Source organism: Bufo gargarizans, chromosome 2 (assembly GCF_014858855.1).
Source record: "Bufo gargarizans isolate SCDJY-AF-19 chromosome 2, ASM1485885v1, whole genome shotgun sequence".
Lineage (NCBI taxonomy): Eukaryota > Metazoa > Chordata > Amphibia > Anura > Bufonidae > Bufo > Bufo gargarizans.
Genome location: NC_058081.1, coordinates 325,658,424 through 325,683,400, shown reverse-complemented (window position 1 = coordinate 325,683,400; position 24,977 = coordinate 325,658,424). Strand labels below are relative to the sequence as shown.

Genomic DNA, 24,977 nt, shown 5'->3' with positions numbered 1-24,977 from the left:
CAGGACCAGCAGATGATGGGAAGGACAGACAGCTCGCTTCTTCTGAGGTGGTGGAGCCTTGACTGCATGAAATTGGTTGCGTGCCATTGGGTAATGCAGCAGTTGCTGCGGCAGGCTGGACCACCACATCGGAGACAGGGTTCTCCCAGGCCACTTTATGGTGACGCTGCATGTGTTGATGCAGGGCCATGGTGCCAACATTGGCACCCTGGCTACGCTTCACCTTGTGCCCACAAATCCGGCAAATGGCCATGTTCACCTCCTCTGGCAGCCTAACAAAAAATTGCCACACTGCCGAGTATGGCATTTTCCCACCAACACTCCTGACTGCCTGCTACCGCTGCCTTCGTGAACCCCTGCACCCCAACTTTTAAGGCCAGTAGGCTCCTGCAAAGCGGGTGGTCTACCCCGGACACATTTGGCTCCCATCCGCCCACTGCTGCCACCCTGCTGACTCACAGCCACGTTGCCACCCTGCTGGGTCAGCCACTGCCTGATGCGCAATCTGCCACCCTCTTCTGATGATGATGAATCCCCTTCTTCACCTGGCTCCCAAGTGCGATCGCCTTCATCATAATCCACTACTGTCTGCACGTCACTGATGTCCCCCTTAACGGTCTCAGGGCCAGGAACCAGACCGCTCGCAACACCTGCTCCCACGAGACTCTCATCATCACTACTTGCCTACCTACCAGAGGAAGCGGTGGATGTCTCCTCCAGATCTTGGCTGGGCAGTAGCTGCTGACTGTCCTCTAGTAGCTCGTCCTTGCTGAAAAGTGGAGCAGAGCCTACGTCATATAATACTTCTCGCGCTAAGGGAACCGAAAATAACAGGAAGGTTCAAGAAAGGTGGGGGCACAGGGCCTGCTCCCGGGTCATGCCAACTAAGCATTGGGTCAGAGGAACCCACCGATTCTTGCTTGTCAAGACACGACCACTAGATGACACCGGTAGCTCCGGCCTCTCGCTGCGACTTATGCTGCCACCACCCTTCTTCTGCTGCCTGCGACAGAAACATTTTGGCCACTGCCCATTCCATTTGAAGGGTCTGTTACCTGTCTGTCTGACATACTGTATGATAAAAGAATTTAATTAAAATTAAAATAATACCCCCCAAAAAAGGCTATAGTACAATGTTACTTCACCGCTGAATGGCAATTAAGATATATATATATATATATATATATATATTTATTTTATTTTAATTTTTTTCTGATTAATAAACTCCCCCTCCCAACCCAAAAATAAAAACACAATTCACCGCAGAACGGCAATTAAGACGTATTCTTTTTCCTATTTCTACACCCCAAAAAAAGAAATTGAACAATTCACCGCAGAACGGCTAACGGGACGTACAGTACGTATCTTTCCTATTAATACACCACGTAAATGGCTGTAGTACAATGTAACTTCACCGCTGAATGCCAATTATGACATATATTTTCTCCCTTTTTTTCCTATTTATACAGCACAAAAAAGAAATATAACAATCACAATTCACCGCAGAACGGGTGATGGGATGTTTGTATATTTTCTTTCACTACACCACATAAATGGCTGTAGTACAATGTGAGTTCACCACTGAACGGCAATTAAGACATACATATTTTTTTTCCTGATTAATAAACTCCCCCCCAAAAAAATTATCACAATTCACCGCAGAACAGCAGTTAAGACATATTCTTTTTCCTATATCTACACCCAAAAATAAGAAGTATGACCATCACAATTCACCGCAGAACAGGTGATGGGACGTACGTATATTTTCTTTTTCTACACCACGTAAATGGCTGTAGTACAATGTAACTTCACCGCTGAATACCAATTATGACATACCGTATATTTTCTCTTTTTTTTCCTATTTCCAAACCACAAAAAAAGAAACATAACAATCACAATTCCCCGCAAAACGGGTGATGGGACGTACATATATTTTCTTTTTCTATACCATGTAAATGGCTGTAGTACAATGTAACTTCACTGCTGAATGACAATTATGACATATATTTTTCCCTCTTTTTTTTCTATTAATACACCCCCAAAAAAAAAAATATTAAACAATGTTAAATCAAAGCAGAACTGCTAATGGGACATAAATATCTTTCCTATTAATACATCCCATAAATGGCTGTATCACAGAACTTTCACCCCAATCACAAGCAAGGTTTGCTGAAATTAGTGATGTATCATATAGCGCAAACAACCTAAAAACAATTTGGATCCCCAATAAGTGCAGCAAGGTGTAATAAAATCGCTCCTATTGCACCCTGTTCTCCTTTTATAGCACTGATAATGGCTCCCTATCCTTTCCCTACACCTTGACTAATCTTTCCCTGAACTTGTAAATAGTTTTTTTTTAGCACAATTAAAGGGTTTCTACCACTTCATTTTCACATAATTAGGTGTCAGACACTAGCGATCCGCTAGTGTCTGCTCTGCCAAACAATCCTAATATAATAGCTTTTGGGGCAGCCGTTTCGCTAAAAAAAGAACTTATATTGATATGCTAATGACCCTCTAGGTGCTATGGGGGCGTCATTAGTACCTAGAGGATCGGTCTACCTTCACAAAATGCCGCCGCCCAGCGCGTCCCTCCAGCCCGCCCATCTCCTCCGGAATGCGATCAAGCGGACGAATTCTCGCGCATGCGCCGTGCGCGTCTGTATTCGGTGCATGCGCAGTGAATGTCCGACCGCTTTCTGCACAGACATCTCCACTGCGCCTGTTCCTCGGAGCACTATGACGTCATCGGCGCAGGCGCAGTGGAGATGTCTGAGCAGGGAAGCGGTCGGACATTCACTGCGCATGCGCCGAATACAGACGCGCACGGCGCATGCACGAGAATTCGTCCGCTTGATCGCATTCCGGAGGAGATGGGCAGGCTGGAGGGACGCGCTGGGCGGCGGCATTTTGTGAAGGTAGACCGATCCTCTGGGTGCTAATGACGCCCCCATAGCACCTAGAGGGTCATTAGCATATCAATATAAGTTCTTTTTTTTTTTGCTAAATGGCTGCCCCAAAAGCTATTATATTAGGATTGTTTGGCAGAGCAGACACTAGCGGATCGCTAGTGTCTGAAAGCTAATTATGTGAAAACGAAGTGGTAGAAACCCTTTAAGTCTTTCCTACCACTGTCCCTAGTGCCTGCTGACATCTCTCCCTGCACTAAGCACACTGGAAAATTAGAAGAATCCAAAATGGCTGAGGCTATTTGTAGGGCTGTGACATCACAGTGCTGGCTGGCTGCTGATTGGCTGCATGCATGGCATTGTGGTTGATCCCTCGTTCCCAGAGTTCTTTGCTCCATGTCCTAACACATGCAGAAGCCATTTTAGAAAAAAATGTGATTCATTACCACGGAGCATGAGGAAATTCGGATTCGGTGCAAATCAAATTTTTCATTGGCTCATCTCTAGTTATTTCCATATACTGGTGGGTTAGAAATCTCTCTGTTCCATGGGAACTACCTACAGAAATTTATTGGAAAATACTGTGTATATCTCTTTATGTTGCCAAATTGGCATGAGGAGGACATACAAAGAGTTCACAGGAATCCAACAGAAATATCATGTATTATTGAATGTCATATAACTGCTACAAATAACTACATCTTACTTGTCAATCCCGTAAATCCAAGAGACAGCAACATTCTCCAGAATAACCACAACAAGAAGCGGTAAAGTTGCAGAGTAGTCATCAAACATAGTAACAAAATAATTTCCTGATCTCTGCACAAAGAGTAAGCCAATGCAGAACGCCATCAAGCAGCATCCAACTGAAGTATAAAATACATAATATATTCATTAAGTACTATACACAGAAAACAATGATATAAATGAAAGCAGCAATGCTGTATTATATACAAAGAAGACAGTGGTCAATATCTTAAAGGTTATGGACACCTTTGGGGACTTTTTTTTTTGCATTCTACTTATCTTGGGCTAAAAATAATTTTTCTGATCGATCTTTATTAAGAATTTTCAACATTTTGTCTTCTACAGCAGGGGTGCTCAACCTGCGGCCCTCCAGCTGTTGTAAAACTACAACTCCCACAATGCCCTACTGTAGGCTGATAGCTGTAGGATGTCCGGGCATGTTGGGAGTTGTAGTTTTGCAACAGCTGGAGGGCCGCAGGTTGAGCATGCCTGTCCTACAGCATTCAGTTTTCCTTCTTCTGCAGACTGTTGCCTCTCCTTTAAGGCATATTCTTCTCATTTTGATAAGACTTTTGCTTAAATGAATGTTTATGAGCTGTCAGGGAACTAATTTGAAAAAAGATTTTTAGCCCCAGATAAGTAGAATGCACTAATAATAATAATAATAATAGACCTTATAAACAGAAAAAGGTTTGCTACAATGGTCTATATATGACTCTGTCTCGACTTTGACTAGAATTTTGCCGCATTTTGGTGCAGTTTGGAGAAAAAAAGACAGATGACATGTTTTAGACAATTTTTTGGGCATCCTCGACAAGGGCCATGACTTCTAATGAAAAAATGTACCAACATTTCTGGTATATAAATCTGAAAGAAAGTAAGACAATTTAAAGTGTTCTTGAACTGTTAAGGTAGGTTTTTTTTAGGAAGATTTTAGGCAAATTTTCCGGCACGTTTTTAATCCAAAACTAGAAGTAGCAGCAGGCAGGAGAAGTCCTGCACATTTAAACCTCATCCATGCCACCATGTAAGCATACACATGTTAGCGCTGGGAAATGCTGTTCTCCTCCATCCTCCTGGTGAGCTACTTTCTTATATCCTTGCCTGTACCTTCCCTTTTCCACCCGATATCAGCCACCTTTCTACTCTCTTACCTTTACACCTACATATATACCCTATACCTTACATTTTCTGTGTCCACACATCATATTATATACTTCGTATTCCTCTTGTGTTACTGTATCCACATTGCCCATTAGTAACACTTCATGTGTTGGCACTCATTACTGTATATAAATGTAGTTTTACCAACTAGTTTCTTTCATTTGTTCTTTCCCATGTTACATATCTCACAGTCTTCCCTTGGAAACTTTTTTGGTTCTTCGTTTTTTTTTTATTATTTCACATTTATGTCCTTCCTTTATTCAGTAGTGGCATTGAAGACAAAGGTCCGTGTAGACAGAAATGTCCTGATACGTAAAGCAATATTCCATCCCTTATTTGGATTCAGTGAAAGTTTCATTTATGCACTGATTGAGTCAATACAAAAATGTCTAACTTTTTGCATCAGACTGGGAGTGTGCCGAGGGTATGCTGTTTTTTTTTTTATAAACACCTCCCCCTTATATTTCCCATGCCTAGATTGTGTTACATTTGCTATTCAATTACAAACCTAACATTTTTTTACCACACTTTTTCAGCACGTGAAAATTATGTTCAGATAATTGGACTTACCAGTAAGTGGTTCCTTCCTTATTTTAAATGTATCAACTATAGGTGTGGTGATTCCTTCAATGGTCCCAAACATGCTGCCAAGGCCCAGGTTTACCAACATGAGGAAAAACATCACAGACCAAAAAGGAGATGCAGGGAAATGTGTCATGGCTTCAGTAAAAGCAATGAAAGCCAAGCCAGTGCCCTGGACAGACTGCAAATCAGAGGAAACAAATATAATTATTATTTGTAGTAGTAGTAAAATGCTGTTGAATTTAACCAATGTACCAAATAACAAAAATGAAGTCTAAGGGCTCATTCAAATGGCAGTATGTTTTTTGCTGTTCGCAAAAATGTGGATCTGCTTTGTTGCGGTCAGTTCAGCATGTCCGCAAAAAGACGGATTGAGTTACGCATTTTTACAAACCCTTAGACTTCAGTGTGGCCAGTTCCCAATTTTCACTGACAAGTATAGGACATGTTTTATTTGTTTTGCGGGAAGGAGTGCTATCTGCATCTTTCGGGGCCCCATAGAAGTGAATGGGTCCGCATCTAATCTGCAAAAGATGCGGAAAGCAACATGCTGCCATCTGAATGAGCCCTAAGGGTGTATTGTGTCCTTAAAGTGGTGGTGCACAATCTGCTGTCAATTTAGGCACCTTCCATAGCACATTTGGCAAGGAAAAGATGAACTAACTCGTAATAATCCAAGTACCACTAGATATCTATGCAAACACTAAATACCATTCACAGATTCAAAATATGTCCTGATTAGGTGAAGGAGATAATTAGATGTGTAAGGGTACATGCACATGAAGAGGATTACATATGGTTTTTCCACACAGATTTTCATGCCCAATCTCACGTACACAATGGGGAAGACTTATCAAAACTGGTGTAAAGGAAACTGGTCTAGTTGCCTATAGCAACTAATCAGATTCCACCTTTCATTTTTCAGAGCTCCTTTGAAAAATGAAAGGTGGAATCTGATTGGTTGCTATGGGCAACTAATCCAGTTTTCCTCTACACCAGTTCTGACAAATCTCCCCCATTGTGTATTTGGTATTACTACGGTACATGCAAAAACTGACCTTTAAAATCCACAGCAGTGGTTTTCACTATTTAAACTTTTCATGCAGGTCCTCAGCTTCAGGGCTCATGCACACGACCTTATGTATTTTGCGGTCCGCAAAACATGGATCCGCAAAAAATACGGATGATGTCCGTGTGCATTCCGTATTTTGCAGAAGGGAACAGCTTGCCCCTAATAGAACAGTCCTATCCTTGTCCATAATGCAGACAATAATAGGACAAGTTCTATTTTATTGCTGAATGGACATATGGAAACAGAATGCACACGGAGTAACTTCCTGCAGAACGGCCACAGGAACAAAGTACGTTTGTGGGCATGAGCCCTCAAACAAATGATGTTCCCTGAATAATGCACATAAAATATTGGCCATGGTATCACTTGAGAGCTGAGATTCCGGCCTTTTTAATTATAGTCTAGCTGGGAAAGCCTTTAAAGTCACTCTTCACAATAAAATAATTAAAGAGTAAATTCAATATGTATTTTACATAAAAAAAAACTCATATTAGAGAAATGGTGCCATAGAGCCAATGCCAACATTGTACTCATTTTGAATTTGAAAATTATTTTTTCAATTGGTTTTTATTAAAAGTGTTGAGCCCCTTTCCCTGTACAGACATCAGATTCTCTAGTAGCAGGTTCTGTATTTTTACTGCGTTCTGTCAGGCAGCTCAGCTGACAGCTCCTAATCTGTGATCTCTGACCTTATGAACACTCATTATAGCTCAATTATTATCTAACTGATAAGACTGTGGCTTAAATAAGTGTTTTTGAGCTATTAGTAATTTAGAGATAAGGGTTATTAGATGACATGTACAAAATGAAAGTAAAAGTAGGATACTCACAGCTAGGCAGAAGTTAACCCTTTATGACAAAGCTGCTGAATATTTTTAATAAAAAAATTGAAAAAATGATTTGAAGCCCAATATAAGTAAAATGCAATAATAAAAAAAGGCCCCTGAAGATATACATAGCCTTTAAGAGTCTTTCATCACTTATTTTGGTACAGTAGATACTGTATAACCTACATTTTAGGTAAATAAAAAATCTTGCTGCTTGTGCTATGTTCCAATAAATTAAAGTATCACAATGTAATGTTTTTCTTCAAAACACATTGCATTTAATTTTCTCAATGCCAGATGGCACATATTAGCATAATGCAATACCATCTGGTGCAGCAGAACCAGTGTCTTGTAGCCAGAATCAGCAGGCATTATCTGTTTTCATAACTGCTATTACATCTGCATGCTAAGATTCAAGTTTGATATCAGACTTAAGAACATTCTTTTACTCTTTTAAGAAGAACTCCAGAAGGGAGACAGTCTCCTGTTAGTCCAAGCAGTCCTTTTAAGACAGGATATACTGAAAAAGCTGGAAGCAGACTGGTACCTGGTATCAATACTGGCATGTCTCCAGTATAGTGAGGGGCATCATAACATCTCCATATCCATTAACTGAGGAATCTGGAAATACAGAAACTTCCTAAACATAACTGGGCAAAATACAAGAATTTGGGAGTTCAAATATAAAGGCTTTGTGTGTACTTCTAAATCACAGACTAAACAACATTAATTTCAATGTCATTTAGCTGCTTCTAAAGGTCCTTTTACATGGACCAACTGACCAGGCAATTATTGGGAATGAACTAGATATGAGCAAATTGATTCTGCCAATTAAGAATTTGTCCTGAATTTCACCAAAAAATTGCATTCTAGATGACCCTGAATTTCTTGTTAATCCGAGATAAGTAATACATGACTAGAAAAGAGGTCTTCTTCCAAAACAACCGAGTGCCTCAAGAGAAAATTGCCCTGGTTAACTGAGTGGCCTGAGTGGAGGGTTTTTTTCTCATTAGGGAGACCATCTATACTTTAGGTGTATTATAGTCTAAACAACGCTGCTCTGTGTTTCTGTGAAAAATATTTGCTAATTAGCATATCTTACTTCTACTGGCATCATATAGTCTTAGTCTTTTCGGAAAAAAAGCTAATTTGAATATCTTTCCTAGATAAGGTATGCAAATTAGCTTTCCATTGTGAAAAAGCACTGACTGAACAGTAGGAGGCAACCAACAAGGGAAAATCTAATTATGAAAAAGCACTGACTGAACTGTTTGAGGGTACCACCAGGAGAAAATCTTATTATGAAAAATTGCTGATTGTAAAGTTCGGGGCTAATACTGCTTTTTCTAAATAAGATTTTCCCATGATGGTACCATTTTGGGGTAAATACAGCCATTTATTTCATATCAAATTATTTGTTGTTTACATTTTTTTTAACATTTTATTAAACTTTATTTAACTTTTTTTTTTTGTCCCACAAAGTGACTTTACCAAGGAATTGTTGGATCGCTTTTATAGTATACTACAAGGCACCCGGCTTCCATGTCAACCATACATACAGTGTATGGTAGATGTTAGGAAAGGGTTGAAGTGTACCTCTAGGAATCCACTTAAACCTTTAAACCTCTTACCACCTTACAGTGTTGTAACTATAGGGATCCCAGTTACTACTAGACTACAAGCCAGAAGACCCCCCACCACATTATTTGTTTGATCTCCTTTCTGATTTCTTTTGATGGCTGCAGTGGATGAGACAGGGGAAGAAGATTTATGACACTGGACATCCCCTATTGTCAGAGAGGAGTTTATTAACCTTTAAATGGCAGAAGTAGCAGTAGGGCAGTATCTAATCAGAGAAGGGAAGTTGTGTAAAAATTTACTGAAAGACGGCCGAGCTACACAGGTGATTATACTCCACCAGTACCACTACTTCTCTTCGAGTAGTGGTGGTTCTGGTGGTGTGTAGGGGTATCCAGTTACTAATGTGAAACCCATTATCAGGCCCTACAGCACAAGTTGATTAAACGTGGATATTCATGCACTGGTTGACACCAGAGAGCAAGTGCTTGAGTACAACTGCACAAAAAGCACAATGTGATATAAAAGCCACCTCCTTCTGTTAAACATCTTGCAGTCATCTGGGAACCACACAACCCAATCAAACAAGATGTGACTGCATTGTAATCACTTGAAGTGGGCAAGGGTGAGGAAAAATTCTGCTGGAAGGCCTAAGCTAAACCTTTGCACTGGGGCCCATGAGTCCTTAGTTATGCATGCCTCTGTCACCTTAGTTTGGAAACATTTTGGGAAATTCATCATTCCCCTCATGCCTATTTATGGTGTACAAAAGTAGCAAATTCACCACATTTGTTCCTTTTCAATGCATTTGTGACTTTTTTGTTGTTGCAATCTGCATATTACACTGCCCTTGCCAAGAAAAATGAGTGGAGTGAGAGCGTTGTGAGGGCAGGGCCATCAGCCCTGTCTAATTCACCATTATTTACACCAGGAACTGGTGTAAATAATGACCAAAATCTACAGCAGCAATGAACTGCTGTAGATTTCATTCTGGCACACAGAGAGCTGGAGGAGGCAAATAATTTATTACAAAGCCTATGCCTTGTCATAAATTACAGGCCTCTTCTGGTGGTGCAAGCCATATCAAAGCCGGCATAGGACATGCTGGCCTTGATAAGAAAATAACTGAAATATTTACTCAAAGAAGGAATTACAACTTATTTGATTGTCTATAGAGGAGGTTACCAACTAGTCCTGTGATTCAACCTTCCATCACACCAGCCCTGACCCCTCATCCAGATAAAGCAAGACAAGGGTCCTAATTGCACTTAAATAGCTTGCTAATTGTGTTTTCTGGAATTATTCCTACACTCATGTTTCTGAACTGGATGAAGGATATAATTGACTGAAGTGTTATCAGTATTTTTATCATTTTTTTCTTTTAGGATATTTTGGGATTGGAGAATCCTACAGCAGTAACACCCAGTTCCACTATCTGACTGTGAATTAGTCCTGTGATTACAGCAGCATCGGAACTGATTCAAGCACTGTGTATGAGTGTATGTAAGAGGAGGAGGAGGAGCGGTAAGTGTAATGAGAGCTTGCAGGCTGGTAGGGATACTGGTTATCACTGAGCTGCAACTCCTCCGTGTGTATAAAAAGGCGGAGTATAATAATTTGCAGAGATTTGCAGCAAAAAATGCTGTATATGAGGATCTAAGAGCACTGCACATATATATTAAAAAGTGCTGGTGCAGTACTCCTAAAACAGGGTTACTGCAAAGGGGCGACTGCTGTAATGTTGTAATGCTAAGATAAATATTCTAATTTTCTATATTTGTATATCAACAGGATTATATGGACAAGCAAGGGTTAAAACATTGGCTCATCCTCTAGTTCTAGTGTAACATAGAAACATAGTACATACGGCCGAAAAAAGACATTTGTCCATCCAGTTCGGCCTGTCATCCTGCAAGTGTATTTTATGGATTTTTGATACACCAATAAAGAGAATATTTTAAATTGGTGAGTGACGCATTTTCAACTTATGGAAAAAGGGTTACAACCTTGGCTCGTCCCCTTAGGTCACTAGGAGATGGATTTGGTTTGGCTCATCAGCTGTGCTTAGCTGAAAAAGAGAGAAGACCTATATTGTACAAGCTCCTCATCTCTGACTACAGCTACCCAAGCAAGCTATTCTACAAAAGTGCTCCAGAAAGGAAACTAGAGGGTCCAGAATCTGCAAAACCATGCCTTAGAGTCAGACAGCAAGGTATTGTGCATGTTTATGGCAGAGAAAGATTTTGCTGCCATGAAAGGGAACATTGCTCACACACCTTTCCACACTTCGAGATGGTTTGGCCAACCATAACTTAATTCTGAAGCCCTCATCCTGGAAATTACAGAAACATCTACTACGAGCCTCAACTGCATGCCTAAGGTTCTGCAGAGAGACTATAGAAAGAGACAGGGAAGGAGTACTACAATCTCCATCATTCCCTGCTATCCCTGTATTACTATTGGGGAAGAAATGCACTGTGAACTACTTGGAACTGTGCCTTACTGTGCTACTGTCAGATATACTACTACTCTTATTCTGCACTTTAGTAAAGAGGGACTTAATAATTTATCACACCCGGCCTGGTTACTGCCATATACTGGCCATTGTACCTACCCCTCCTACCTTGCACCTGGACCAACACTAAACACTAATGGCACCCCAACTACCATCTTGCAGGTGCCCCAACATAAGTGTGGGCCCCAATGGAAGAAAACAGTGTGCATTCCTGTCACTGCACGGCCATAGGGGGGATCAGTGTGAGGATTGGCACTATGATTCGTGTGTGCAACTATCATTGCCAGAACTACTACCAATCCCATCCTCCACTTGCTCCTCCTGGGCTCGCTGCTCTGAGGTAACGGTTTACCTTGTTAAGCTCATCTTCTATCTGGCAAGCTGCCAATCCGAGCGCATCAAATTCTTCTTCTTTAACCTTTTTAATAATATCATACACCAACTGGTAATCCTGTGTTGTAATGCTGGAGAAATTCACATGATGCGGGATGACACTATGGCTGAGATTGCCCGCTTGCAGAAGTTTCACAATCTTCCCTGCATTCCTGCAATAATAAAGTCAGTAATGAAGAATATTTAATATGCTGACGTTACTTTTAAAACAATTACATGAAAGAACTCAGGAATCTTACTCAGAGATGCAGCCCTCATTCATAATGTTTGCTTTGAATCCCAATACAGCAAACACGACCAATGTTGCCAAAACTGATGTAAAGAAGTTGATAAATGACACCAAGACGGCATCAAAGTGGCAATTGTTGTCTCGCTTGTTGTAGCTTGAAAAGGCAATAACTCCTCCAAATCCTAAACCCAGAGCAAAGAACACTTGTGTCGCTGCTTCTCTCCAGACCTTAGGCTCTAGCATTATTTCAAGCTGAAATGAGAAAAAAAAGTTACTAAGTAAGATGACAGTAATTGTGCTCTTGAGACTGCTGCAAAATGCTCCGAAGTTATTTATCTTAACATACTTAAAGGGGTTGTCCACTTTCTGGTTACTATTGACCAACGTTTTTGTATAATGACTATATGGCACTTACTAATATAACCTTTATTGAAATTCTGCACCATTTTCTATATTTAATAAGATATACTTTGCCAGTTCTTTTGTCCTGTCCACACAGAGGTCTTGTCTTTAAAATGGCTGCTGATGGAGGGTCATGTGACCAGGCAACTCACCTCCATGTGATGTCTCCTCCATCCCGACTACTGTTGGACGTTTCACACAGGGGCAATGTGTTTGAATGGAGAAGGTGATGTGTCTGTCACATGACCCTCCATCTGCGGCCACCTTATGGACAGGACTTCTATGTAGACAGCACAGAAATTTTTCCTAACAAGGGCACATGACTTATGAAATATGGAAAACGGCACAGAATATCAACAAAATCTATATTACCAACTGCCACACCGTCATCTTACAAACACATTGGTCACAAGTAGCCAGGAAGTGGCCAACCCCTTTAAGAATGCTTTACACTTTTCCTTTATTTTAACATTTCTTTTGGGACATTTTCTTTTAGCTCAGTAATATCAAGTTATTTCAGGCCTGAGAAAATGTATTTTAGTTGAAAAGTTAATTACATACATTGAACCATGACTCAGATTTATACATTTCTTTGCAAGGGAGTAGCAATTATGATACATGACACTAGGTGGCACTGTATACAAGATTAATGATTGCTTCCATCAAAAGCATAAAAAAGTCATTTCATATGTCACAGAAAATGCTACAGTCTGACATGCATCGTGATATACCGTCATAAAAACAATCATTTACACATACATTTCTTTGTGGTCATTTTTTTAATGAAAAAAAAAAAGAAAAAAAAGCTCTGTGCAAACATGAGAATGTATTATAAAGTAAGCAATACAATTGAAGGGCTTTGACATACCAAGGGTAGTGTCATAGAGTCCTGCTGTGCTTTTACCTCCAAAAGGGTTGGCGTGTTTGGTTTAGAAAATCTGACTTCAAATTTGAGTAAAAAGAGTGTATCCCTTCAGTCAGAACCTCTATCAATTAGCTGGAGCAAAGAGTGACTACATATAATGATTCTCTCTCTGGAGGACCCAACATGGCCGTGCATTACACAGAGAGCCCATTGATTTAAAGGATGATACTACATTTTGCCTGTGGGGGCACTGCAGGGAATTGAATGTCTGTTGGGTTCCTTAAGAGCCTGTAGGGAGTGACACATAATGCTTAATTTACCCTGTAGTGGTGCTGCAAGGGAACTGATCACTCAGGTTCATCCACAGAGCCCATTGATTTAAAGGGCTTATCCAGGAAAAGCTACTTATGACTTATCCTCAGGATAGGTCATCAGTACCAGATGTGCGGGGGTGCGACACCCGGGACCCCCACTGATCAGCTGTTAGAAGAGGCCTTGAGCGTTGTGGCCTCTTCCTAGGCCAGTACTGTACATTGGTCATGTGGCCTAGTTGCAGCTCAGTCCCATTCAAGTTAATCGGTCTAAGCTGCAATACCAAGCACTGCCACTATACAATATACGGCGCTGTCTTTGGAAAGCTGCCAGGAGCCTGCATAGCTTGCCGGAGCTTTGGTGAGCGCAGTGGCTCCCTGAAACAGCTGAGCGGCGGGGATGCCAGGACTTGGACCCCCGCTGATCCTGAGGATAAGTCATTATCTTTTCTAGGATAACCCCTTTAAAGAACAACATGTAATGCTTTATTACCCCTCTAGTGGTGCTGCTGGGAATTGAACAAATATAACGAATAGATCAAAATCTCGAAATTGAGGTGAGAGAATTTTTTTAAAATATTCTCTTCTTCATTAATTTTCCATAATGATTTGGTGAACCTCACATCTGTTGAATTGATTCTAAAGACTACCGGTCATCATGTCATGGGGATAATAAAGATTTGTCCATAATTGAGCCATTGTGTTTGTATTTTTATTATTAAAATGATGCAAATCAACAGAAAACCAAACAGTATAAAGCTTTTATTTTGGTAAACATTCTTAAAAAAATTAAAACTGGATTCCAAATACAAATAGATTTTTCCATGATTTGGAGTGTTTCCAGGGAAACAACTATCACGTATAATCATCTAAAGGAATTTTTAGATGAATTCTGCAGGACATGAGCGTAAATTGCACACTGTAAAACAGGTCCCATAGTACAACTTCAAGAATCAGCATCGGTGCATTCACACTGTGTTTTGGTGCTATTCCATACAGAGGTATCTAGTACAAAAAATGTCTACCATGTGCAACAGATTTCACTGTATGCCTAAGGCCTCATGCACACGACCATTGTTTTGGTCCGCATCCGAGCCGCAGTTTTGGCGGCTCGGATGCGGACCCATTCACTTTAATAGGGCCACAAAAGATACGGACAGTACTCCGTGTGCTGTCCGCATCCGTTGCTCCGTTCCATAGCCCTGCAAAAAAAATATGACATGTCCTATTCTTGTCCGTTTTGTGGACAAAAATAGGCATTTCTACAATGGGCCGCCCGTTCCTTTCCGCACCGCAAAATGTGCATGTAGCCTAAGTAGTGGCATTTATCATGGGTAAGTATCAGGAAAATATCCAAGCATGTACCTCTGATGTACACAGGAAAATGCGGCGTGAAAAGAACCTATGTTGTCATCATCTCAGCTGTGCATGGTGACAAATAGTGATGAGCGGGAGGTGCCATATTCGATTTTGCTATATTTCATGAATATTCAATTGAATATTCATCTTATATTCGTCGAAATTGAATATTTTCGTCATTATTCTATTTATCGCGAACAATATGCGATTTAATTGTTTGCGTATTGCGATTTTTTTCTTTTTTTAACTGTATAAGGCAACTTTCCTATTGGTTGGCTATGGCTATGTCTAATATGTGTATTTTACAAATATTCCCTATATTGCTATATATTTTTGTTTTAGAATATGACAAATATTCTAAAAAACAAAGTTATAGCAATATAGCGAACATTTGTAAAATACACAAATAGACTGTAATTTAGCTAATATAGTGCTATAATCTTTTTTTATAGTCTAATTTTTTTTGTCTCTTCTGAACTTCATATTTGATAAAAAATGTACACTATAAAAAAAAATATTATAGCACTATATTAGCTAAATTGCAGTCTATATGTGTATTTTACGAATATTCGCTATATTGCTATATATTTGTTTTTTAGAATATTCGTCATTTTTTTTCCATATGAAAACATGATTCCTTTCTGCTTAAGTTGCTTGTGGGCCAATGACTCATTGACCCACAAGAAAGGGGCCGGGAGGAATCATGTGTTCAGATGGAAAAAATTACGAATATTCGATATAGCGAATATATAGCACTATATTCTAAATATTTGCGAATTCGCGAAGTTGCGATATTTGCGATTAATATTCGCTATTTGAATTTTCGCGCTCAAAACTAGTGACAAAGCTGCCACACTGAGGAATCGCTGCTGCCATTATAGTTGCAAACTGTAAAGATTCCACTCTCTCTAAATCACACTTGGGTATTTTACTAGGTGTGCACTTTTTGACAGTGCTGCCTATATGGTCGTGCACGTCCTTTACATTTTTTTTTTTGCGGCATTCATTAGTGTTGAAATGGTTAAAAAAGGGTATATTGATGTATACAGGCCAAAAGTAGGCCAAAAGGACTATCAGCCAAGAAAACTTTAGGAAGAGAATTAAGTAGAATTGACTACATACTGTAATATATATTTAGTAGTCACAATCTTTCTTAATGAAGGTCAGCAAGCCTTCACCGTCATCTTCCTGCCTCGTGTTTACCACCACTTCAGAACAGTGCCTCCTACAACTCTATGTTATGTCTTCACCCAAGGGAACTTGTAACTGGCGGCTGCAGCAACAGAGAGCTGATCTAGCCATATTGCACACATCTCGATAGCTGTACTGTCCTCATAGCCACTAGCACAGATGCAGGGATGATACAATCTACGCATGCTTCCCGTTCACACCTATTCCTGGGAAACTGACAAAACTCTGAAGCTCTTTTCACACTGCGATAGCAGAGCACGTCCAGGGCTTGCTTTGGGAGGATTCACCCAGTCGCCCATGGTAAAAAAAAAAAAAAAAGATTTGACTTTTTTATTGGATGTCTTTGTATTCTCTATCCCATGCAGTAGAAAAAATATATATAAATATGGCAGATACCACCAAATGGTGGTCAAAAGAACACTAATGGTGGCCTATGGGTCCAATTAATGGGAGTTTTCCCAGCATTTACGGTAACTGCATACTGTAGACATGAAGTGAACCCCTAATAAGGTATATTTTACACTGCAGGAAACCCATACAGTATCAAAGGACACTTTACAGAATCATAGGACACTACACAGGACCATGGGACATGCTTTCACATCACATACCAGAAATCCAATTAGAACTATCACTCTCATCGTGTTCTGTTTGGTTTTTCAAATCCACTGTGCACACAGACAACATCAGATACATGTGCCATATGGATTGTGTGTATTTTAAAAGAGTGTCCTTTAGGCACACACATGGAAGGTACGGTATACAAGCACTTCACCAAATAACCTTCATAATACAAGGGTAGCCAGTATAAGATAAGATAGTTATACCACAGCAAATATTCAGATGTATGCAACACTATACCATACAGGTGCACAAGTCCAGATTTTACCGTTGTGTATGTCAGATGTACCATATAAACCAGCCAAACGTGGTGTGAACAGAGTCTTACAGTCATAGCAGATTTATGAGGAGCATTTACCATTATGACAGACATCTCAGGTTTATGGATGGCAAATGACCACTCAGGAGTTGTAAAAGCTTGGTGTCTCTTTCTGAACAGTTATTGATATAGATTTTTTTTTAAAACATACACAGACACAAAAATGGGGGGAAAAGGATCAAGGACTCAAAATTCTACTTATACTCTTACCTTTGGGGTGAACATGTGTCGGATGCCATCAATTGAACCGTTTAGGAGCAAAGCTCGTACAAGGAAACAGGTAAGAACCAAATATGGAAAAAGAGAACTGAAATACATGACCTGGGGAGGACAAATAGAGAATATGTTAGTCCTTGTCACAGTCCTATCCTAGGCATTCCTGGGATCGCCGCAGGTTTTAGTCTGATCCATGGAAGTAAGCCAGCATAGCTGCCCCAGAATTAGTGGACAGGGATCCTTAGGATGAGTGCGATAATTACATTTGTCCCCTGACTGCTTGAATCATTCTAGAATGACTATTTCTGCTATTTTTATAGCATACTATTTGGCTCAGTCTTTGTCAATTTTAAGATGTGTTTGCTGTCAGTGAATGGGAACACTGGCTCATAGTTACTAGCTCTATCTAAGGGTATGGCCACACACATAATGGGTCCTTATCTGTCTGAAATTAACACGAGCAAAATCAGCACCAAATTATGATGGTTTTTACTGTGGGTTTTGTTGCTGAAACGCTGCAGATCCGATGCAGATTTCATCCTCTACACTGCAAAGGGTTAAATCCGTGGCAGATATCCTCAAACATAAACTGACATGCCGCAAATGTAAAATTCAGACCACATGTCAGGTTACATGTGAATTCCAGTGCGGACACTTTCTGCAGAGATTGGATGAGATTTTTTAAATATTACCCACTGAGCTGTTACTATAAACTCTGCTGATTTTCTGCAGAAACCCTGCAGCATTTACCATACAGGTGAAACTCGAAAAATTAGAATATCGTGCAAAAGTTTTTATTTATTTCAGTAATGCTAATTAAAAGGAATTGTATTAATGCAGCTTAAAATTATAATTTTGTGAAAAGGTTTAATACGCTAGGCTCAAAGTGTCACACTCTAGTCGGCTAATTAATCCATACCCCCTGATAAAGGGGACCTGAGGTTGTGACTTTGGGGTTTCATAAGCTATAAGCCATAATCATCCAAATTATACCAAACAAAGGCTTGAAATATCTCACTTTGCATGTAATGACTCTATCTCATATGTTAGTTTCACCTTTTAAGTTGTATTACTGAAATAAATGAACTTTGCACAATATTACAATTTTTCGAGTTTCACCTGTACATATGGCCGTACCCCAATAATTAGACAGCCTAAACATAGACAGGCACTAACAAGACGTGCCAAATTCATCACAGTGGTGCACATTGTGTGATAGATTTGGCGCTTCTTTTTACAAATTAGACACTTTTCTCTTTTTAGGCCAACGCCTTGGCAGCTTTCACATAGTCAAGCCTCGTCCACATTTCTGTTTTTCACTGAAGTGTGCTGTCCGCATTTTCTGCAGACAGCACACGTACCCATTGACTTGAATGTGTTTGTTCACACATCAGTATTTTTTTACTGACCATGGGAGACATCATGGAGACATGCACTACTTTGGTCCATAATGCGGACCAAACACGCCCATTGAAGTCTATGAGTCAGTGAAAATCACAGACACAACACGGGTGGCTTCTGTGTTGCTTCCACTTTTCACAGAGCAGTATTTGTGGATTATGGGTGGAAAGTGGAGGGTAAAAACGGACATAAGTACCAAACATGGATCCCTCACGGATATTTTCACAGATAACACGGACACATTTTTTTCCACAGACATCAAACTGACAAGGAAATGTGGACAAGGCCTCAGTGTTTGGTTGGTATTTCATCAGTGATTGTGAGCCAGTACTTTTCATCAGTATTTGTCAAAACCAGGAGGGGAACTAAAAGACAGCGATGCATGAATCTTTCCATTATACAGGTCTCTTTCCATGCAGGTTCCACAGCTAGTTTTGGCTTACAAATTTTTATGAAATATACTCTGACCAAATACTGACCACGTAAAAGTGGTTTAATTGACTGGGACCTGGCTTTACTACAATAATTATACCTGCTCTCACATATATTGTATCTCAATAACATATTGGAAATATAAACTGTCATAATTCTATGGGATTACTATTTCCCTGCCCCTTTTATGGACCTATAAACCTGTTGTCAATATGGAAGGCTCTGATATACTCACTTTGCCTGAAGACTGAATGCCTTTGATCATGGCAAGGCACACCATAATCCATGCAGCTAGTAAGCATAGAGTCATCCTCCAGTTGAGTCCTCCACCTTCTGAGATTGAGCTGGAAATATTTAATGCTTCTCTGTACCAGTAATATGTAGTTGCAGAACTTTTCTCACATTCAGGTTCGATATCTGAAACATGACAAAACTGTAATATAAATGGTACCATTCCTCCTAGATATGTAACACACACTAAGCTTGAAAGTGTTAAAATGAATCTCACCTCATACACCATTTAGGCTTATTTACAAGAGAAAAAGCCATTCATTTGATACTATATCTATAATGAGGATTGGAGATCTACTTTTTTCTAATAAAGAGCTCCAAATGCTCTCCCTTTACACATCCACAATAACATTCTGCCTAGGGGAGTATATTGCCACAGATTAATACAGCTATTTGAACTCAATAATGAAACTGTATACAGGGCTTGCATTAGCTCCCCCTAGTGGTGCCTGCAGGCCACTAGAATCTTCTCACTTAACTCTATGACTGCCACCAAAAGAAGCAGAAGGTCTAAAGCTCTGTTAACAGTAAAATGGCACTCCTGTCTCTATAAATTATTAAACTTATCAACACCGAACTATAAGTCTAAAATAAAATAATTTCCCTGGGACAATTAAACATTTAAAAGTTTACTTTGCAGTGATGATAGTAATGTACATGATCACATGTTGCAATATGTTCTGTTACAATACCAATGGACGTTGGCTATAGATAATACATTTCCTATCTGCCTACTAGTTTGCACTAGTTTGACTCTTTAATGTATGCATTTAGTCCAAGTAAATAGGGCATATGGTAATATCTCACAGGTATATGAGGCATTTTTCACCAAAGGGCATTGGTCCCAAGGCAGAGGATGCTGGAAGGACTGTGAGAAATAAAACAGGCTCCATCCTATGATGACATTGTAGTACAGAGCCACGAACAAGCAGACCTGTAAAATAAGACAAGTATATGAGTAAAAATGTACGGAAAGAACAAAACTAATGATGTGGGGAAATATTTCTGATTAATTGTGACTAATATTGTTTTTAAAAAATAGGTACAACATGTGGCCTGTACTTCATGCCACAGCAGAAAGGGCAGTCACAATGAATTGTGGGCCTTTCCGCTTAGTGATGAACTCCATAAAAGACTTTGGGGGGGGGGGGGGGGTCACTTATTAAGACAGGCATTTTAGAAGCCTGTCTTAATAAAGCCCCTGTGATGGCGATGGATCTGCCGAATTTATGTAGAGGCACTCGTTTGTACATAACTTTGGCATATCAGAAGCTGGTCTAAATGTAAGACAGATTTCTAGCTGTCTTATATTTAGACCATTTTCTATGAGTAAAACAGGCGTAGAAAATGATGAATGAGACGGACCTCCTGGCCCGTCCCCTTCCCCACCATGTCCACTTTCTTTAGACCTGGCATGAGCTGAAAAAAGTCACAGATTGAGGCACAAATAATCTTTGCGGCACCTATATTAGGCGTATTTCTGATCGTAAATAACCCTCTTTGACTTCCAATAGGTGACACTAGCAAGACTTCTCTTTGTCTCTTTGCACATTATTTTCCAATGGAGCATTGCCACAAAGTCTCCATACACAGCTGGTCTCCATAAGGAGAGCCAGTACCTTCTCTAAGCTGTACCAAAGTGCTGCTGCCTCTTCGAACAGCTGATTGGCAGGGTGGCTATCAATATCATCCTTGCAGGACCTTCTTCTTTGTTCTCCTCTTGTCTGTTTCTCACACAATCACCTACAAGATTTGTCATGTGCATCTCCCCTACTCTGGAACTCACTATCTTAGCACACCACACACTCCCTCAAGATTAAAACCTTCAAAACCACCTGAAAACCCTACTCTTCGGGAAAGCCTGCCATCACGCAGCCAGATGAACAGCTTTTACCCTCACCCACTGTGTCTTTCCCCTGACCCTTGTAGATTGTAAGCTCTCACGGAAAGGGTCCTCTCCCCCTCAGTTCAAGTCTTTCAATACTGTAGTTTCATTGCACTTGTGTTTCATATTATGTATGTAATATACAGTATGAAATTGAAGGTGCTTGATGATATAATAATTATAATAATTATAATAATATCATAGTCTTGAAAACCTCTTTAAGCAAAGTTAATTTGATAAATCAACATTTTTTTTTAATTGATAAGATACTGCATACAGGTTAATACCCACTTGGTCTCAGACTGGTTTCAGTGACCAAATGGAAAGGTTAGCTTATGGCATCTGCTCACATGGTACAGTGCTGTACAGTATTGGTTGTTGCTCTAGTACTGTGGTTTTGGTCTTGTGCGGCCCAGAGCCAAGAGGGCTTAGTCTGACAGCAGGGGTGTTGATTTGCCGTTGGAGCGGTGGTCACCATGTGGTGCTGGGCTAGATTAGTGTAGGGACCTACAGTAATATGGTAAGTGGACCTATGCATTTTGATTAAAACATATGTGCAATCCATGTCTTTTTAAACACAGTTACTACTAGGGGTGTAGCTAAAGGCTCATTGGCCCTGGTGCTAGTGTTCAGCTTGGGCCACCCTTCCCTCAGTGCTTTGTGGCCAGGGGCACTTCACCATGCCAAATTCTTGACCTAACCCCTTCTCTCCAGCTAGAGATATGACTTGACCAGCATGCACTTTTTATAATACTGGTGTTTTCTTATGCACCATAAGGGTCTTTAAGCCCCCTCAGGCTCCTGGGCCCGGTAGCGACTACTACCTCTGCACCCCCTATAGCTATTACCCTGGTTACTACAAAGCTACATAATATTCTTTCTACTGGCTCCATATTGGCAGATCGTGTAAATTCAGATTATGAAGCTGGGAAGGTGCTAAGCAGAAATGCTGTAAGTAGAATAAATAAAAGATCAGAAGCTGGAGGAGGGAGAAGTAGTAAAATCTCCTGACTACTAGAGATGAGCGAATTTCTTAAAAGTTCGATTCGGATGATTCGCTGAATTTCACAAAAAGTTTGCTTCTAGTGTTGAGCGAGCAGGCTCGGCCGAATACCAGTTCGGCTTGAGCATCGCTATGCTCGGCACATGGCGGTACTCGGCCGAGTACCGCATGTGCTCGAGCTCAATGCTCAAGTCTCCTCCCTGAATGTTTCACGGCTGCTATGCAGCCAATAAATATGCAGGCAAGTACTTCCCTCACTGTAATGCCAGTAGCCATGTTGGCTACTGGCATTACAGTAATTGGCTGGCCGTAACACGTTATTGGGTGCTATATACATAGCACCCGATGACGCGTGTTCGGTTCATTCTAAGTCAGGGAGAGCTGAGCATAAGAAGGGAGAGAGAGTGTAGGCAGTGTAAATGAATTACATTTTCCTACAAAAACGTTTCATAGACCCAAAAGTCCCTGTAAGGACTATTGATTGTGTGTGACAGAAGCAAGATATGTTTGTAGTGCAACCTGCGCTAAATTGCTCAGTACTAGGGAGAGCTGTGTATAGGAAGGGACAGACAGTGTAGGGAGTGTAATAGGAAGATTTTTACATAAAAAACTTTTCAGAGACCCAAAAGTCCTTTTAAGGACTATTGTGTGTGACAGCAGCAATATATATTTTTAGCGCATCCTGGGCAAAATACCGTGTAATAGGCTGTTGCTGACAGTTAAATTATTCACGCCACATCTCCTGTGTAAATTGTGCGTATCCATAAAAATATCAGTGACATCCAGTGCACTTTTTCCGTAGATGGTGTCCGCTGCGGACAGTTATTATCCACGCTACATCTCCTTTTTAAAGTGTGCGCAACCATAAAATATCTGTGACATCCAGTGCACTTTTTCCGTAGGCGGTGTCCGCTGAGGACAGTTAAATTATCCGCGCCACATCTCCTGTTTAAAGTGTGTGCATCCCTAAAATATCAGTGACATCCAGTATACTTTTTCCGTAGACGGTGTCCACTGCGGACAGTAATATTATCTGCGCCACATCTCCTGTTAAAAGTGTGCACATCCGTAAAATATCAGTGACATCCAGTGCATTTTTTCCGTACATGGTGTCCGCTGCGGACAGTCAAATTATCCATGCCACATCTCCTGTTTAAAGTGTGCGCATCCCTAAAATATCTGTGGCACTCAATGCACTTTTTCCATAGTGTCCCCTGTGGACAGTTAAATTATTTGCGCCACATCTCCTGCTTAAAGTGTGCCCATCCCTAAATATCCAGTGCACTTTTTCGGTAGACGTTGTCCGCCGAGGACAGTTAACTTATCCGCGCCACATCTCCTGTTTAAAGTGTGCGCATCCCTAAAATATCAGTGACATCCAGTGCACTTTTTCTACAGATGGTGTCCCCTATGGACAGTAACATTTTCTGCGCTACGTCTCCTGTTTAAAGTGTGCGCATCCCAAAATATCAGTGACATCCAGTACACTTTTCTGTAGACGGTGTCCCCTGCGGTCAGTAAAATGATCTGCGCCACATCCCCTGTTTAAAATATCAGTGACACACAGTGCACTTTTTCCGTAGACGGTCTTCCACCAAGTCCAGTCTCAGTAGCTAGGAGTCTGGTCAACGCAATCCTCACCCTGATTCTCCTTCCTCCCACCATTTACAGTCTGGCCAAACAAGTGATCCCACACTTATATATTCCGAGGACCTCTTTTCATCGCCATTACTTGATTTGGCCCTCTCGCCAAGCACGCTTGAAGAGGGACATGAGATCTTGTGGCCTGATTCCCAACCTCTTGAACATCCACAGTCACAAGAACATGATAGTGGGGAATGGTAATTAGTGTTTAATGAGGAGGATGATGATGAAACACGGTTGCCAATGAGTTAACTGCAATTACTGTTTGAAGAGGATGAGACACAGTTGTCAATCACTGAGGCTGTTAGGTCAACAAATCAGGAGGATGATCAGAGTGAGGAAGTGGAAGAGGAGGTGGTGGACGATGAGGTCAGTGACCCAACCTGGGAAGGTGGAAAGCTGAGCGAGGACAGCAAAGAGGGGGAGGGATCTGCAGAACTGATACCGCAGCGCTTTTTTGAGGAAAGTGAGGACGACAAAAGGATAGTAGTTTGCAACCTGTGCCATATGAAAATGAGCCAGGGCGTGAACACTATGAACCTCACTACCACCAGCATGATCCGCCACATGGCATCCAAGCACCATAATAGGTGGGATGAATGCCTGGGTCCACAATCTGTGTCTGTGGGTCAAACCACTGCCTCCTCTTCTCCTGTGTTACGTGCTGGCCAATCCCCTGTCGAAGCGCAGGCCAGGATGCATCCCGCCCTGCACCTGCACCTTTGCAAGCACCATCAGCGACCACATCCACTTACGTGTCCCAGCGCAGCGTACAAATGTCCTTACCCCAGGCATTTCAATGCAAGCGCAAATACCCAGCCACCCACCCACAGGCCATAGCACTGAATGTGCAACTTTCAAAATTACTGGCCCTGGAAATGTTGCCATTTAGGCTTGTGGACACTGAGGCCTTCCGCAGCCTGATGTCAGCGGCCATCCCTCGTTACGCATTCCCCAGCCACCACTATTTTTCTGTGCCTGCCTTACACTAATATGTGTCCCGTAACATCACACGTGCCCT

The 24,977-nt window shown here is 40.9% G+C and overlaps 1 protein-coding gene across 1 annotated transcript in view; it reads right to left on the bottom strand.

The window, feature by feature from the left end:
- The window catches only part of SLC6A15 (solute carrier family 6 member 15), a 104,764-nt gene that overhangs the window by 11,379 nt on the left and 68,408 nt on the right, over positions 1-24,977 (bottom strand). Inside the window, exons 4-10 of the mRNA XM_044277252.1 lie at positions 20,232-20,358; positions 19,369-19,550; positions 17,295-17,405; positions 12,027-12,268; positions 11,747-11,939; positions 5,391-5,583; positions 3,616-3,775 (exon numbers count right to left, since the gene is read on the bottom strand). Coding sequence (XP_044133187.1) covers positions 3,616-3,775; positions 5,391-5,583; positions 11,747-11,939; positions 12,027-12,268; positions 17,295-17,405; positions 19,369-19,550; positions 20,232-20,358 — 1,208 coding nt within the window. The remainder of the gene's footprint in view (positions 1-3,615; positions 3,776-5,390; positions 5,584-11,746; positions 11,940-12,026; positions 12,269-17,294; positions 17,406-19,368; positions 19,551-20,231; positions 20,359-24,977) is intronic.